Raw genomic sequence first — 13704 nt, 5'->3', positions numbered from 1 at the left:
TAGGCTATCCCCCTGCTACTATGCGTGGCATAGGCTATCCCCATGTGCAGTTTAGCTTCCCAAAGTCGCTATTGCCTCAACCACTGCTTTGTGATGTTTAGTTCATTTTTCATTTATTACAGACATTTTCAAGTATACACAAAAGAAACAATGCAGGAACCCTCCTCTACCTATCCATCAGCCTTAGCATGAATGTAATCTCAGATCAGAGCCAGTGGGGACTGGATTCTGCGCCCTCCATGGTACACCTCAGTGTGCCTCCCTAACCAGCACAGTGGTGTGTGGGTTAGTCAGTCAGACGGTTTGTTTTTGTGTGTGCATGTGGTATTTTTTTATGCTGAGGAGTAAGCCCAGGGCCTCATGTATGCTAGGCAAGTATTTTCCCAATGAACTATATTCCACTGTGAAGCCACTAAGTATCCAGTCAGTCTCCTTAGCCCCCCCCCAATGCATATACACTACTTCATAAATGTAATTTTAGTTTAGAATCTGGCTCTGAAGCCCTAGAGTTCACCTGACTGGCATGTTCTGGAAGTCTGTCACTCTTTCTACTCCCTTAACTGAGCCGCCCCTGGGAGGCCGGGCTGTCTGTCTGCACTTCTTTCACTGGGTTGATCCCATAGCATTTCAGTTTCCACTGTTGTGTTTTCCCAGTAAGCCAGGTCATCATCTTAAATCCTGTGGTCAGGTCATTGTCGTCATTAGCAGAAAAGAAGCGTGTGCATGCATTTCTTTACACTGGACGAGGTGGAAGTACACAGGGGTCGTCTCCCGTAGTCCCTAGTTTGCTGGTTGGTTTGTTTTGCTACGCAGCAAAGGCTGGCCTCTGACTTGAAATTACTCCCTGGTCTCAGACCCAAGTCCTGAGATTACAGGTGTGCACCAACACACCCAACTGACCTAAAAATATTTCCTAGGGCCTCAGTCACCTGCCCCTTCACGGGGGAGAGGGAGGGAGGTGAATGCTGCCTCCACAGTAGGCAGTAAAGGGGGTGAAGCTCTCAAACCGGACCTTAGGGGGCGAGGACACAGACACAGAGTGCTGCCTTCAGGTCTGCTGCGCCTCTGGTCCTGAGAGCTGTCGAGGGTGATACCTGTGCCTGTAAACTGCAGCAGCGCGGTGCAGCAGCTTCTTGAACTTCCGTTCTCCCCATCCCCTGCGACCTGGTTTACCTTCGGGTCCACTTTTTCTCTGATCAGACCTCACGGTGGGTTGTCTGTTACTTCTAGCTCACTCTCCAGCATTGAGTACATTTTATCTCAGTGAGGCCTGTCTGTGTCACCTGTCCCTGTGTGCCCACGGGATCCTCAGTACATTCCGTGTGTACTTTAAAGCAATGGCATTGAAATGGCCCTCATCTGTGGTACTCCACCCGCACACAGAATCACTGAGTCTCCCCAGAACAGTTGAGTCTGAATGGCCGGGGTGCAGCTGCTGCTTCACCTGGTTCCTGTCATGTGTATTCAGGGGAGACACACCTCACCAAACTGAGCTGCAGACCCTAATGTGTCCCTCAGTACACTAGGAAAGCCACTAGCAATGTAGCACCTCACGATTAAAAAGCACTCACTAAAAACAGAAGTTAATCAGGCAGGTGAGAAATGTACCGATAAAACCACACCAATGTGGATACCACCAGTTATTCTAGAACTAGAAATTTGCCTTATAACAAAACAAAATAAAAACTAGTGACTTGACTTATATAAGCAATTCTTCTGGGCATTGGAAATACTTTTTTTTAAAGACTAGGATTCATGTAAGATACGCGACTTGTGTGGTTATGCCTTTTGGACCTGGGGTTCCATTTGAAGACTCCCCTTTCCTTTCACACTGCAGCACTGGGGTGCTAGGCCCTGGCGTTAGTCAGCACATTCCCGTGGCTCTGGGCTGCTGGCGGCGCCATCTGCTGGCAGACACATGGTACTTCCTCAGGCTAGAGCAGCGGGGAGCCGCCTGCGGTTTGGGAACCGCTGGCAAATCGCGTCCATGGCAACCGCTGCCAGGAGGATTTCCGCTGTTCTTTAACAGCCAATGGCTGTGGGTCTGACAGAAGCAACCTGCAGCATCCGAACCCTTGCCGATTGGTCAGGCTTGGTCCTATCCCTGTGGCCTGCAGCTGCAGTGGGCGGGGTCGGAATAAGCCCAGAGTTGTCTGGAGCTGCTTCTAGGGCAAAGTGGCTGGTGAGTGCGCCACGCTGGGGTGTGGAGTAGGTGACTAATTACTGGGTAGAGGGCAAGACAGGGAGGAAGTATGGTCTGAGTTCTGTACAAATGAGGATCACCTACTCGTTCTGGCTTTGCTCATTTAGTGTGTTGTTCTGAGACCAGAACGGCGGCCACTGCAGGCCAGGCCTGCGGCTCTCCACGGGCCTGGCAGAATATGCTTTCAAACAGCGGGGCTGCCCATAATGTCGTCTTTTAAAAAATTTTAAAACAGTTTCCCAGTTATTGGAAACTAATGTTGCTAATGTGGCCAGCATCCTTTGAACACCTTTCTCTTTGGAACAGTTTCCTTAAGGGTGCAGTAGCTAGGAGTACCTTCCCGTAGCAGGAGAAGATGGTCCCCACCCTGCAGTGTGCACAGCCTCGAGTGAAGGGCCAGCAAGCAGCGCCTTTGTTGAGGGGCCTTTGATCCTCTTCATGGCCCTGGTCCCAATGGACTTGTCCTCTTTTCCCCGCCCACTGTGACTCCTGTCTGGTGATGACATCATCTTTTATACCTGTGGCTTGGTTAGGAAGCCTGTTGCAGTCCTTCAGGAAGCATAGCTACAGTGACCTGTGGTGTGGGAACAGCCCTTCCCTTACCCGTAGACTCCGGGTCTCCTAGTAAGGAAGCAGACGCCTCTGGCACAAGGTGCGCGTGCCCGTGCTCATCATGCTCGTGTTTGCAGGAAGAACGCTATGGAACTGGAACTCGCCAAGTGCAAGATGGACGTGATGTCTCTGAACAGCCAGCTACTGGATGCCATTCAGCAGAAGCTGAACCTCTCTCAGCAGCTTGAGGCTTGGCAGGTAAACAAGAGCCCGAGGCCTAGGTGTGGAGCACACCCACTCAGAATCGGCATGTATAAAATAAGGAGAATTCTGATGAGATTCCTGTGAACCCTTGGGTCCCAGTCCTCAGGGCAGAATGCTTTATGGTGTCCTTGAGACAGAAAGCCCAGGCAGCCTGTTACGGATGTACCTCCACCAGATGTGGAGCGGGGCCCCCCTCAGCTGGCCATTCTCTTTGTTTTAAACTAACGTGGGACCAGAAAGCTGACTGAAAACTCAGAAGTGGGCTCAGCTCAGCAGTCCCCCCAAGGGCACTGTTCTGGCACGGGTCCTGGAGAGAACACGTCACTGCATCTATCTCTAAGACCCCCATTTTCAGGGTCTCCCAACTCCCTGCTGTCCTAGGGTGTGACTCTCGGGTGAGGGTGAGGTAGGCTGATTCATTCAGAATATGGGTCTAGTAACTAACCTGCTGGACTGAAGTCCCCTGTGATTTAGGTGAGCCCCGCAATGACCAACAGAACAGCAGTGTCCATTACGCTATGGCCCTGTGGGGCTGGCAACCAGACTCTGGACTGCGCCATCAGGTCTCTGGCTCCCTGGCTGCCAGCCAGCCAGAACCATGGCTTACCAAAGCTGTTCTCTCTTCTCTCCCAACTACAGTTCGCTTCCTCAGGGCTTTTTACTATCTGGCTCCTTTGGTTTCTGATCTAGTGGCCTTTCTCAGTTCCTGTGCCAACAGCTTTAGTTGTACACCCCTCCTGCCTTTGAGGTGAGACTGAGCCTTGCATCCATTCATCTGTCGTCCTCTGTCCTGCATCTGCCATTTCCCCATGGCCCACTGTGTTGTGTGCCGGAGCCTGGCCTCATGTCTGTGCCGTGTGGTGTACCATCAAGTCCCAGTCTCCTCCTCCTGACACTGCAGCCCGGGCAGACGGATGCCACCTTATCATAGATGGGCTCCCACTGCAGGAATAGCAGCTGGCACCGGTCACGACCAGCTCGTGCACATGTGCGTGTGCTCGTATAAAGTTCCAAGGAGACGTGTCCCTGGGACTCCCGTGTTGGGTCTGGTTAGTTAAAGGATAAGAATGCAATTGACGTGACTGTGCCAGAGAAAAGGGCAGCGTTGTGAGGACTTTCCTAAAGCTCTGTGGCTTTTCCCTTTGGTGGGGAACAACATAGTTTATGGAGCTTGTCCTAAGTGCCGCGGATCGGTGTGCTGAGACTCTGCACTGGGGTTTTACAAGTAGGAGCCGTGTGCTGACACCAGTGACACAGGGTCTAATCCGAGAGGCGAATGGAGAGTGGAGCTGGCAGGGGGAGGAGGAGGGGGAGGAGGAGGAGGAAGAGGGGGAGGGGAGGAAGAAGAGGAGGGGAGGAGGGGGAGGGGAGGAGGGGGAGGGGAGGAGGAGGAGGGGAGGAGGAAGAGGGGGAGGGGAGGAAGAAGAGGAAGGGGAGGAGGAAGAGGAGGAGGAGGGCCGGGGGGGAAGTTGAATGTGATGGAAGATGAGGATGGGGGAGAGGATAGGGATACAAGCCGTGTGCTCACCACCTGGGGAGGGGTCAGGAAGGTCCTCTGCTTTCATTTGGAGACCTTCAAAAATACTCGGATACTCATGATACTCGTCTCATGAGTGCCTACTGAGCCACACAGCCCAATTTTTCCATGCTGCAGGGAGCCCACCCTAACCTGGCCTCACCTGCCATGTGCTTGGACTCAGGCACTGAGTCCCTCTGGGTTTGTTAGGGTCTTTCTGTCAGAACATCTCATAGCTCACAGCTGGGTTAGAAGCTGAAGGAGACAGAGCGGTGGTGCTTGTGCACTGGCGGTAATCACCAGGGCTCCTTGCAGATGGTAGTGGCAGAGCCCATTGTCAGGTAGCAGCTTCTAGTCAGAGTCCAGCGAGGAGGAGGAACTATCCACAGCTGCTCTTCTGTAAGCTGCCTTCTGAAAGGGGGCTTTTTCTAGGCAGCCAGCTAATTAGAAAAGCAAGGTCCTTACGTCCATAAAGAACCTAATAGACTGTGAAGTTGGAACAAGACAGCATCTCAGGAGGGCATTGCTTATAGCTTTAGCTGTGGGAGAGCTTGGCCATAGGGGTCACCCCAGGCATAGAGTGGCTATACCTGGTGTGGGGGCTGGCTTAGCCTGAGAGTGACTTGAAGGGGAAATCGGGACACAAATAACCTTGGGCACATCTTTGGGCTACAGAGCTCACAAGCCAAGGTCACTCTAGGCTGAGGGTTGGGTGGCAAACCAGACGGTGGGCATCCAGGCAGCCCCATAAGCTAGTACGAGCGTGTCCCAACGTGGTGCCAACATTCACCACTGTCTCAGCAAACCACAGTGCTTTCTCATCTCATCCCTCATCTTCACCTGCTGCCCACATTCGTCACCTCCCTGTCCAGCCCCAGGACCAGGTAAGAGCAGCTGCTCATCCCCACCCTTCTCCCTCTCTGCAGGATGACATGCACAGGGTCATTGACAGGCAGCTGATGGACACACACCTGAAGGAACAGAGCCGGCCTGCTGCTGCCTTCCCTAGGGGCCACGGCGTAGGGCGGGGGCAGGAGCCCAGCACCACAGACAGCAAACGGCTCTTCTCCTTCTTCAGGAAAACTTAAGTCAGGAGGAGTCTGGCCATTGAGAAGGGGGGACTAGCGGCAGTTGAAGAGGGTCCCCCCTTAGCTGGAACCAGGCAGCTACTCTGCCTGCCCAACTGCCCTGGGGCCCAGGAAGCTCCAGAGAGCTCACTCCCTATGTCAGTGTAATGGAGACTGAGAGGTTGGGGGCCTGCCTTTTCCTCTGAAGGCTGTCCCCCACCAAGGGACAGGAATGAACCCTGTCCCCACTGCCCAAGCCAAACCTCAGCCCGGGCTTCCCCAGGATCCTGTTAGTGAGCAGGGCTCAGCCACTCCCCAATGTAGCCCACTGATGGCCTCTGCCACTCAGACCCAGCTGATCACAGCCCACACTAAAGGCCCTGCTGCCTCCTTGGGTTTGAACATGGGGAAGAGATTGAGGCCTCCTGTGCATGCCTCAGGAGGCCTGAGCCTCCATTCCTGCCCCAGCCACTGGCCTGGAGGAAGGGGAGGCACGGCCCCTCACCCGTGTGCATGCACCTCTGCTGGAGCCCCTGTATAGCAGGAGGCCCAGCCTAAGGCTGCGAGGCCCAAGAACTGGAGCTCTGTTGAGGCCACCCTGTACTCTAGGGAAGGCCATCTTCTGGCTGCCACCACCACTCAGCTTCCTCCAGTGCAGTCCTTACCCTTGGGAGGCCTGGGCCAGGCAGCATTCCCATTGGCCTCTACAGGCTTTAGCCTTCCAGACTTTTCCCTCATGGGATAGGACTGGGAGGGCATGTGTCTTCCACAGCTCCCTCCCACCTCAGTGCAACTTCTTGGCCAAGCCGAGCAAGTTGAAGCCACAAGAACGGCCTCTGAGGGGCCTGGTTCTACCACCCTCACACTGAAGGCAGCGTGGGTGCCACAGGGTGGATGGGGTGAGGCCGCTGGGATCCAGATACTGCCCTCCAGGCCTCTACGGGACAAAGGCCTAAGCCTGCTGCTTCTGCCCCTTCCGCAGCAGATACCCACACCTCTGCCGAGCCCCAGCTCAGAGGCTCTGCGGGCCCAGCCTCAGCTGCTCACCACTCGCTGAGCCTCCTGCCCTCCACGGGGAAAAGCACAGCAGGGCTGAGCCGAAAGAATGTACTTATAGATATGTACATACCACAGTGCTGTAATTTTGTATGTAGCAATTGTGTAAATACACGTATGGATTTTATAATACACACATATAAATCTATAAAGGCATATTTTTAGAAAAACAGCGCACCACTGCTTCTTTTGAAAATAGTCTGAATAAGAATAAAATGAATTTCTACAGAACTTCTGCCTCAGTTCCTGGGTATATGGAGGGTGGTTTGGTAGGAGTTTTGCGATGTGTCAAAAGCCACCACTGGCTGTTGGTGTAGAGAGCCAGTGCCAGCCCCAGAAGGGAAGGGGCACTTGTAAAAGTGGCAGTGTCATCCTCACGCCCTTCTCCAGTGTGGGAAGTGTCCAGCTTAGAGAGTTCACTGCAAGCAGAAGCTTCCACTCCATCCTTCCGGTGTCTGCAGAACAAACACAGAGCTTCCCCTGCCGTCTTCCCACACGTGCTCTGGGCCCAGAGGGGAAACACCACCCTGAACCACTGGTCCATGGAGAACACACTTGGCCCCTGACAGTGTCCCAGGGCCGTCCATGGGCACCTGTGCAGCACCTGAGGACAAGAGCTGGACCAACAGTGCAAGGAGCCAGGTACGCAGAGCGCAGGGGAAGCAGAGCAGACAGACCCTGGAAGGAAGTCTGGCAGCTTGAACCTTTATTTTTAGTTTTGTTTTTTTGTTTTTGTTTTTTTTAAAAAGCATAATTAGAAACTTTCAATACAGAAATAATCCTAGCAAACCATTTAAGTTTGTTGTTTGACAGGAGTTTCACATCAGGTCCACCAGGACACCAGTTCAGCCCAGAGTCCCCCACCCCGACCCTGATCCCCACCCCACCCCACTCATGCATGTAACACTGCAGGACAGGCACACTATTGTCACCAAAACCACTCACCACCTGGGTTTTGACAGGCGGGTGTCGGAAGCCACAGAGGTGTCCAGCTTGGGCTGGATGCTCCAAGATCACCCTCCTATTGCTTCAACTGGCAAATACTCCATACTGGTTTCCCACGTGTTCAGAAGCATGTCGCCTGCCCAGAACAGCAGGCCCTTGACCAGCCAAGACAGGCTAAAAACAGACTCTGCTTTAACTCCCAGCTCACCTGGGCCATATGGAGTCGCCTATGCCTGACCCTCAAGTGTCTTCCACAGCCCCCAGACCCAGCTTGACGCTCAGAAACACAGGCCTGTCACGCAGATCCCCGGCTCTTGACAATTCGGACAAGTGGAGAGACAGGTGAGAAGAAAGCCCCAGTTTTATTGATTGAAAACCCATCCACAGTGTTAACATGGAAAATCTGCAGTATTCTGTGATGATTGTCCCGTCAGGACTGTGCCTGGAAATCGCCTAGGAAAGAAAATCTAAAACACATTATGGTGTCCAAGTCAGTTCTTCCGAGTTACGTGATCCTTTAGGGGAAAGGGAACAAGTGTCCTGGGAGAAGGGGAATGTGACCAAACGCAGATGACCCTGGTGGCTGCCCCCACCCCACTGCCACTTCTTCCCAGTGGCAAAGACATCTTCCTACCACCTTCATACTAAAAACAGATCTGTCAGTAATGCAAAAGCTGCCTGTCCCCGCTTGGAGGCGTCTTCCCCATAGCCCAGCAGCCCCTGGCTCTGCCACAGGTGCCTGGCACTATATTACAGACCATCTCCTGCGGGAGGCCCTCGCCCGTCGCGCACACAGGTACGAGGGTGCAGAGCCTTCCTTTCCCACTGAGGGGAGAGAGCCTAGCCCTGCACACAACAGAAGCCATACATCTTTTCTAAAAGTACGAGCCCAAAGTGGGACGGTCACGACTTTTGCTACTGAGCCAATCAGATCTCAAGGAAATAATTGTGAGGAACTTTGTTTGATTCGGCTTCATTGGTTGTATTTGTTAAAATAATGCTTCCCCTTGCAAGCTCCATCTCTTTACAGATGTCCTACCACCTTTCTGCAGGAACTGAAACATGGTGGGTGAGTGAGAAGCCATGGCTCCCCTGGGTTTGTAGCAGAGGCATCTAGAAGGCAGAACGAGACACCTGTTGTCCAAAAGGGCAGGACTGAGTTCCTCTGTGGAACTGAAGGCCTGGGGCCAGCAGAGGGCAGGGCCTGTGTGGAGTTCCCCAGCTCCCAGAGCTGTAGGGTAGGAGCCACGTGGAGTGCACTCCATGGGCCAGGGATGGCCAAAGACTCAGCTAGGGCACGAGGTTGGCTCCTCAGGAGCTGCCGTCGAGAGGTGACTGGAGGGCTTGGGAGGGTCTGTTGCAGCAGGTTGGCAGGAAGGAGCCAAAAGGCAGAGCAGGCTGAGGGTGTGCAGCTGGTTAATGCAATATACACTATGTACAAACTGGTTAATCAGTCCACTCAGCTGGCAGCGTCCTCACCAGGTCCAGGCGCCTCGGCAGGGAAAAGGGCACCGTGGGGAAGGGCGGGCTCGTCCAACACCTCCTTGGCACTCAAGGGGAAAAGGGGAGGAAGTGCCGATGGCGCCTCCCGATACAAAAAACGTGGAGAGAATTCTTTAAATAACGGCACTAAACTGAGACTGTCCCCCGAGAGCCTCCGAGGCCCCGGGCTCAGGCTGGGAGGCTGCAGTGCTGTCTCTGCAGTGGGCTGGGGCATTAGCAGCAGCGTTTCTTTCGTTTACTGTTTTTGGTGAGCTTCACCACATCGTTCTGTTGTTGCTGCTGCTGTTTCGCCAAGTTGTCTTTCTTTGCTCGTAGAACCAGCTCTGTGATACAGTTGAACATCTGGAGGGACGACAGGACAAGGCTGACCCCAGCTAGCACAGCCACCTCCCCAGGCCATTTCTATTCCGTCCTCAAAACCTGTGTGTGCGCGTGCACACATGTCAGGGTGTTTCACCCTGACTCTGTAGCCTGGCCTTAAACTCGCAATCCTCCTCCTGCCTCCCCAGTGCTAGGGCTGCAGGTGTGTACTGTGTACCCTCAAAACACATTCTAGTACAGGGGTTCTCACTTTTCCTAACACCACGACCCTTTAATACAGTTCCTCACGCTGTGGTGACCCTCAACCATAACATTATTTTACTGCTACTTCATAACTGTCACTTTGCTGCTGTTATGAATTGTAATGTAAATATCTGATATGTGACCCCTGTGAAAGCGCCATTTGACCCCAAAGGGGCCACGACCCCAGGTTGAGACCTGCTGCTCTGGGCAGAGGTAGTGGAGTTAAAGGTTAAAAGAGAACGTTGAAAGCCTGTAGCTGACTCGGGACGTCACTCTCTTCAGTCTTTATTCCGTTTTGTGGGTTTGTGCACAAGTATCGAGACAGAGGCAGGGCCTCTGGAACTGGAGTCACAGCCAGCTGTGAGCGGCCTGGCAGGGATGCTGGGAACTGAACCCAGGCCCTCTGTGCGAGTGGTACAACCCTAGTCACTGAGCCAGCTCTCCAGTCCTTTCTAATACATAGTTAGAAGCCTTCAACTAGAACCTTCTGGCAGACAAAGGGATGTTGCTCTGCGTGTAGATGGAGGGACGTCACTGCCTGTCCACTGTCACCACCTCCCTGCAGTGGCGCCAGACACTGCTTAAGCCTTTCCCTGACTACCCAGTGTCCTCGTGAGAGGAGCCACCAAGCCACAGGCCCACTGTGCCCCAAAAGGCTGGCGCAGCTGCAGCAGTGGAAGGAAGCAGAAAGGCTAAACTAGGAGCGCAGATGTCCTTGGAACCAGAGAGATGACCCAGTGCTCGCTCACGAGCTTTTATGTGTATGAGGAACGGGTGGGTCACGGCAGAGCATCTGAAGGGCACCTCTCTCCAGGCCATGGTTCCTGATGCCCTCCCTCTTCCGGCTTCTGCATGTGCACAAGTGCATCCATGCACACACAGACAAGTCTTTACAAAGAGAGCTGAGCTAACGTCTCCACCTAGTTAGCAAGCACGCTGTATGGATACTCGGCACACCTCCGCTCACCTGATCTTCCCGACCTGGACAACAACTCCCACTCCCTGTGTACACGAGCACGGGAATTCACAGAGGTGGGTCGGTCCTGGCCTGGCTCTAACGAGCCTGTGTACCCAACACAGTAGGAACCCAACTTCCCTAGCTCCTGCAGACTACTCTCTAGGGCCAGGGAATGGGCCAACTGGGGCTTGTGGCAAAAGCTTAGCTTTTCTCCCTTAGAATGCCACCGCTGTCTTACGCGGCTGCAGATGAAAAGCTTGCCTGGGTGGAGATGCCAACCATAAACCCAGGAACTTCTCAGCAGGTACCCTTGCACTCTGGAGGCCAGGAAAGGAGCCACTGAGAGGGGCAGGGAAGAGGAAATGGGGGACTCAAGGAAGGGCCAACGGGAAGCAGCCGGAATAGAGGCTTTGGCGTGGCTTTGGGGTGGGAAAGGCCTGGCCCGACTCCACCTCTCACCACTTAGTTCCTGAGGCCATTCATATTCAGTAAGAGGAACTTCAGTTTTCCTCCAAGAAAAATGGGACCCCACCCCAGAGGCCAGCTGGGCTACGAGCTTAGACTTTTAAAGGGCCTGCCTGGCAGCCAGCCAGCTGCACGCACTGAATGACTGGTGGTCACCCGGGCGTCTTAGCAGGCCTGGGTCCTCGCCGGCGCTCTGCCCGGGGCTCAGCCAGAGCTTACCTCCTCCACGTTGACGTTCTCCTTGGCACTGGTCTCAAAGAGCTGGATCCCCATCTGTCCAGCGAATTTGTAGGCATCTTCTGTCTCGACCACCTTCCGCTCAGGGTCGTCGTTCTTATTGCCCACTTTAAGACAAAGCATAGTCACTGCCTGAAGAGCACCGTGCGCTGCTCCCCCGCACTCCCCACCCTTGGGGCCCAGCCTCACCTAATATTCGGCACACATCGTCACAGTTCTGGTTGATTTCATGAAGCCATCGCTTGACATTGACAAAGGACTCAGCACTAGTGACGTCGTAAACCACAATGACCCCGTGGGTCCCCCGATAATACCTGTAGGGCCAAGATGTGCATGAGGGCTTTGGCCCAGGACAGAGCTGCTTCCCTGGGACCTGTCTACCGCAGGACGGGGCCTGGGAAGGTGCAGGTGCCCGGGGCCAGATCCAGTCCCGCACCCAGCCCTGACCACCAGCCAGAGCCAAGCCTGACCAGCAGGACAGGCTGCTCCAGCAGCACTGGCTTCTCAGGCCTGGCCCTGGCAGCAGTGGAGGGGGCAGGTAACAGTCTGAGGTGGACCAGGCCTGAAGAGTCACCCTCCTGACTCAGAGTGCCGTAAGCTGGAAACATCTTTCAAGTTCTCCTTTTATTTTTAGAATTCAGGCGGCTTCTGTGTCTGACATCATGTTATCACCATCCTTGTTTAAATGTTCAAACTTTTTTTCAAATCTCTGTAGTAAAATGCCATCCCAAGAGACTGCACCTAAATAAAGCCATGGCAAAGTGTGTCCCTTTCCCCGGTGGACAGGTGACACTTCTCTTCCTGCTTTTGGCTGACTATGCCAGTAAGGAAGAGTATGGTGGCTACACAGGCCTCCAGCGGCTGTAGGAGGGACTCAACTAACCCTGCAGATGCAAACCAGCCAAAGGTCTGGAAGGTAGATGGCTGCCATCATTCCTCTCTGAACATCTGCTATCCAGAAAGCCAGACAGCACCAACCCTGCAGCACAAGGCCTTGGGCCTCACAGCGCCAGAGACCCCAACACCCTTGGCCCCACTCTGACCCCAAGACTGTCCCTCCATGCCTTGTCTCTAAAGCTATCTACTCTTGACCACTAAAGTCTTTTTTTTTTTCCTTCTCGAGGCAGTTTAATCAGGATTCTTCAAGCTTCTTCTCCGACCACTAAAGTCTTAAACACCTAGAATACAAACCCAGAAGGCAGGATGCCTCCTGTCCCAGGTTTCAAGATGGCTACACCAGGATTCACAGCCAGACTGGTGAAGGGAACCCTGCTGTCTACTCTCCGTAGTCAGGACACATCTGAAAAGTGGAACCTGGTCGTGTCTCTGAAAGACGCGGACTCTGGAAGCGTCCCTGCTTGCATCCTGCCCCTTATCTCAGTCCCTATATAATAGGGGACTCGAGGACAGACTTCTAAGAGAGGCTGTGAGGAGATCACAGAAGCCACCCAAGGCTGGGACAGTTCAAGGACAGCGCGGGGTGCTCTTCACTATCAGGACAAGTGTTCCTCCACAACAATCTGAGTCCCAGATGAAGGTGGCAGAACCAAGAGGGGGTAGGTGGGCAGGACAGGGCAGGGCAGCCCCAAGGGCAGGACACCATAGAGTATCCAGACCTGCTTAGCCTTCTTGGCTTTGAGGGAGCCTGGCAGTCCCACTGTCTCAGCTCAGGACGCTAAACCAACCTGGGCCAGGGCCCACAGCAGACTACTGCCCTGAGCACTATTCGTTCACCAGCTCCTGCCAGCAGATGTGCAAACAGCGGAATGCACGCCCCTGTAACCTTTCCTTTGTGAGGATACAAGAAATGGCACACCACTGCCCCTGCTCCTGCCACTTTAGGAAAGGGCTGGGTGGCCCATACCTCTGGCTGGCAGGACACCAGGGCTTCCAGGCTTCTGCCCCGGGTATCATCCATCCCCTGCCTTACTCATTTTTGCCCCAGCTGGGCCCAGCCGCAGCCTCAGCGCCCAGGTCTGTTTCCTAGGCCCGTGGCTCGGCTCAACTCCTGTCACTCCTCCCGCCACCCAAGGCTCAGACAGCTCCTCAGGAAAGGGCTCTAAAGCAGACACACCGTGTACAGCCACTTCTACACCTCCAAAACATTCAGCTATCTCAAGAGCCCCTCTTCCTCACCAGACACTGTCAACAAGGTGATGGGTCTCTCCATGGCCCCCTTGGTAGGCCCTGAAGTACCTTCTACTGCAAAATGGGCCAAGCCTAAGACTCCAAGGCAAGGGCTAGACTTGGTTTTCCCAGACAGGCCGGGGCCCTGGAGCATGGGAGTCCTGGACCCCGGCACTCATCTCCACTACAGTGTAGACACCACACACACCGACCTAACCCTCTAGTGTAGACACAACACACACCGACC

The 13704-nt window shown here is 54.1% G+C and overlaps 2 protein-coding genes across 3 annotated transcripts in view; one reads left to right on the top strand and one right to left on the bottom strand.

The window, feature by feature from the left end:
* Window positions 1-6889, top strand: part of Bicdl1 (BICD family like cargo adaptor 1) — an 81926-nt gene extending 75037 nt beyond the window's left edge. Inside the window, exons 8-9 of one of the 2 annotated variants that reach the window (XM_028765419.1) lie at window positions 2893-3013; window positions 5462-6889. In XM_028765419.1, coding sequence (XP_028621252.1) covers window positions 2893-3013; window positions 5462-5623 — 283 coding nt within the window. In that variant the 3' untranslated portion in view covers window positions 5624-6889. The remainder of the gene's footprint in view (window positions 1-2892; window positions 3014-5461) is intronic. The other variant, XM_028765418.1, reaches the window with a different exon arrangement.
* Window positions 6890-7946: 1057 nt separating this feature from the next.
* Window positions 7947-13704, bottom strand: part of Rab35 (RAB35, member RAS oncogene family) — a 9804-nt gene continuing 4046 nt past the window's right edge. Inside the window, exons 4-6 of the mRNA XM_028765413.1 lie at window positions 11520-11644; window positions 11313-11437; window positions 7947-9448 (exon numbers count right to left, since the gene is read on the bottom strand). Of these exons, the coding sequence (XP_028621246.1) occupies window positions 9320-9448; window positions 11313-11437; window positions 11520-11644 (379 nt within the window). The 3' untranslated portion in view covers window positions 7947-9319. The remainder of the gene's footprint in view (window positions 9449-11312; window positions 11438-11519; window positions 11645-13704) is intronic.

Source organism: Grammomys surdaster, unplaced genomic scaffold (assembly GCF_004785775.1).
Source record: "Grammomys surdaster isolate TR1022 unplaced genomic scaffold, NIH_TR_1.0 164, whole genome shotgun sequence".
NCBI classification, from domain to species: domain Eukaryota; kingdom Metazoa; phylum Chordata; class Mammalia; order Rodentia; family Muridae; genus Grammomys; species Grammomys surdaster.
Note: the sequence above shows the minus strand (reverse complement) of the source record. Positions and strands in the feature narration are given on the sequence as shown.